The sequence below is a fragment of the Nicotiana attenuata genome, chromosome 6 (assembly GCF_001879085.1).
Source record: "Nicotiana attenuata strain UT chromosome 6, NIATTr2, whole genome shotgun sequence".
NCBI lineage: Eukaryota > Viridiplantae > Streptophyta > Magnoliopsida > Solanales > Solanaceae > Nicotiana > Nicotiana attenuata.
Window position 1 is genome coordinate 16,792,540 of NC_031994.1, and position 2,528 is coordinate 16,795,067.

General features: G+C 35.2%; 1 protein-coding gene across 1 annotated transcript in view; it reads left to right on the forward strand.

Annotated features, from left to right (window-relative positions):
- LOC109227656 (L10-interacting MYB domain-containing protein-like) overlaps nucleotides 1–2,041 on the forward strand; it is a 17,428-nt gene extending 15,387 nt beyond the window's left edge. The window contains exon 2 of the mRNA XM_019392857.1: nucleotides 1,536–2,041. Coding sequence (XP_019248402.1) covers nucleotides 1,536–2,041 — 506 coding nt within the window. The remainder of the gene's footprint in view (nucleotides 1–1,535) is intronic.

Below are 2,528 nucleotides of genomic sequence, written 5' to 3' on the forward strand. Positions count from 1 at the left end.
CGGTTATGGAACTTTAGAGCGAGGTGAGTCTCCTTTCTAACCTTGTAAGAGGGAATTATCCCCATAGGTGAATTAATTGGATGTGTGCTTCTATTTGTGGGGGCTACGTACGCACGAGGTGACGAGAGTCCGTGCGTAGCTACTATTGTGCTTATGTCCGGGTAGTCTAGGACCCAAAAGCATGCTTTACTTGTAATAATTATAACCTTATTGATAGTTTAAATTGCTTTAATCGTATCGAAGTGGTAAATGATTTTCTAAAAGAGTTAAATTTTGTTTTCTCGACTTGTAAAGGAGAAATTGACACCTCCTTGAATAATTGTTTCCCTGATGATGTCTTGATTGACTGTTTGAATGTGTGATTCTATGTGTACCTGCGTCGCACGTATGATTCGTGAGCGGGGTGATTGTTTATTTATATTTGACCGCGTCGCATGTATGATTCGCAAGCGGGGTAATAGATGCATCTATGATTCGCGCCATTCGACCCTCTGGCAGTGCACAGTTTAAATATTGTTGGATCGGGCCGTACGACCTCGGCATGATTTGCGCGTGCTTGTATTGCTTGCCTTGAGATTCATAGATGTTGATAATTGTACTCCCTGGCCTGAGATAAATGTATAAATGATGAAAATGAACTTGGGAATTTCCTATAAACGAAAGAATTGTTTATTTGCCTCATGCTATTGAGTTACAACCATTTTTATGAAATCCTCTATTTACTATCTTATTGGTATATTATTATTGGACCACTAGTAAGTGTCGAAGTCGACCTTCGTCTCTACTTCTTCGAGATTAGACGGGATACTTACTGAGTACACGTTGTTTTTGTACTCATGCTACACTTGCTGTGCATTTTTGTTACACAGGCACATGTACCTCTAGCGGCCTAATGGGCATAGCAGCATGGATGATACTGAGACTTAGGTGAGCTGCATCTCTCAAGGCGACCTGCAGCCGGCATAGTCTCTTCCAGTGTATAGTATTTACTTTCTGTCCAAATTTGTATTCCGGACAGTTATTATACTTCATTTGATTTCCTAGAAATAGCTCATGCACTTGTGACACTGTGTTCTGGGATGATTATGGGATTGTTCAATATTAAGTTTGTTAAAGACATCATCTTATTTTAGTGAATTTCATTATTTATTGTTTAATGTATAAAGAAAATGATTTCAATAAATCCTAACACGAGAATTTAATTAACTTCTTGGTTTTGGCTTGCCTGATAGTGGTGTCCGGGGCTATCACGACCTTTAACGGATTTTGGGTCGTGACAGAAAAGAGACTAGTTTCCGGCGCCATCACGACCTTTAATTCTACTACTTAATTTTCACTTAACATAATTTTATTTATTTATTTATTTTCTTTGGTATTTTAAATTGTCTTGTTGTTCTTCACATTTGTAGGAGAATCAAAATGTAGAGAAATTTAGAGAGTAAGGTTTACAACATCGACAACTGATGGAGTATTGTTTTAAGGATGTTGTTGAAACCGTGAGCATGCGTTGTCACCGTCATCTGGAGTGTTACCAGATGGTATACAAGGAAGCAGATGGTTTCAACCAGATGAGTTCGGAACTCCTGTAGACAATGAAGAGTTTGTGAATATTGATGGCATAGAAAAGAATACAGAAAAGGGATTCGAACAAACTGATCCAGAAGAATCGAATGTGATTGAAAAAGTGCGTGGTAGTGAGAGTGGTGAGAGAAGAAAAAGAAAAGCATCAACTGCTATAAATGAAAAGGAGAAAAATAAATTCAATACCAGTCTAAGAATTACATCATCAATAGAGAAAATTGCTGAAGCCATACAATCACTCTCTTCAATGAATATGGGGTCAAAAGACTCTTCACTTAGTATTAAGTATGTAATGGATGTTGTTCGTAATTTATCCGGTATGATTGTTGGTAGCGATTTATGGTGGAAAGCAAGTGTGCTAGTAGTCAAGCAACCAATGAGAGAAATGTTTTTAGCAAAAGAAGATCCAGAGTTACAATTGCAGTGGTTGAAAAAGATGTCTGAGCTTCAAAAAGAATAAATTTAATGATATTACCTATTATTATCTGCATTTTATTTTTTCTAGTTATTGAAACTTTAAATTTGCTTTAAAATGTTGTTCTAGTTATGCTTTATGGTTATTGGAATCTATATTTGACTTTTATTAAAGTTACTTATATTTATTTTGAAATATTGGAATTTATGTCGTTGTACTTAGGTGATTTTTGAATTTAATTTTTTTATAATAAGTATATAGATTGTTATTCAAGTAATTTTATTTTATTCTTTTTCTTATAGATATGTTATTCACAGTAAATAAAGATGAGCATGTTGACGAAGTTCTTATATATGAAGTAGATGACGATGATGATGTACTTGATTTGGTAATTTCCAGTATAGCTCTCGCATCAGAATATTATTTAAACTTTTGTCTAAAAACTCCATGCAGAACTTCTCCTCATACAGGATTTTATTTCATCAAGGAGATACTTGAAGGGCATGATAAGAGATGTTATGAGATGTTTAGG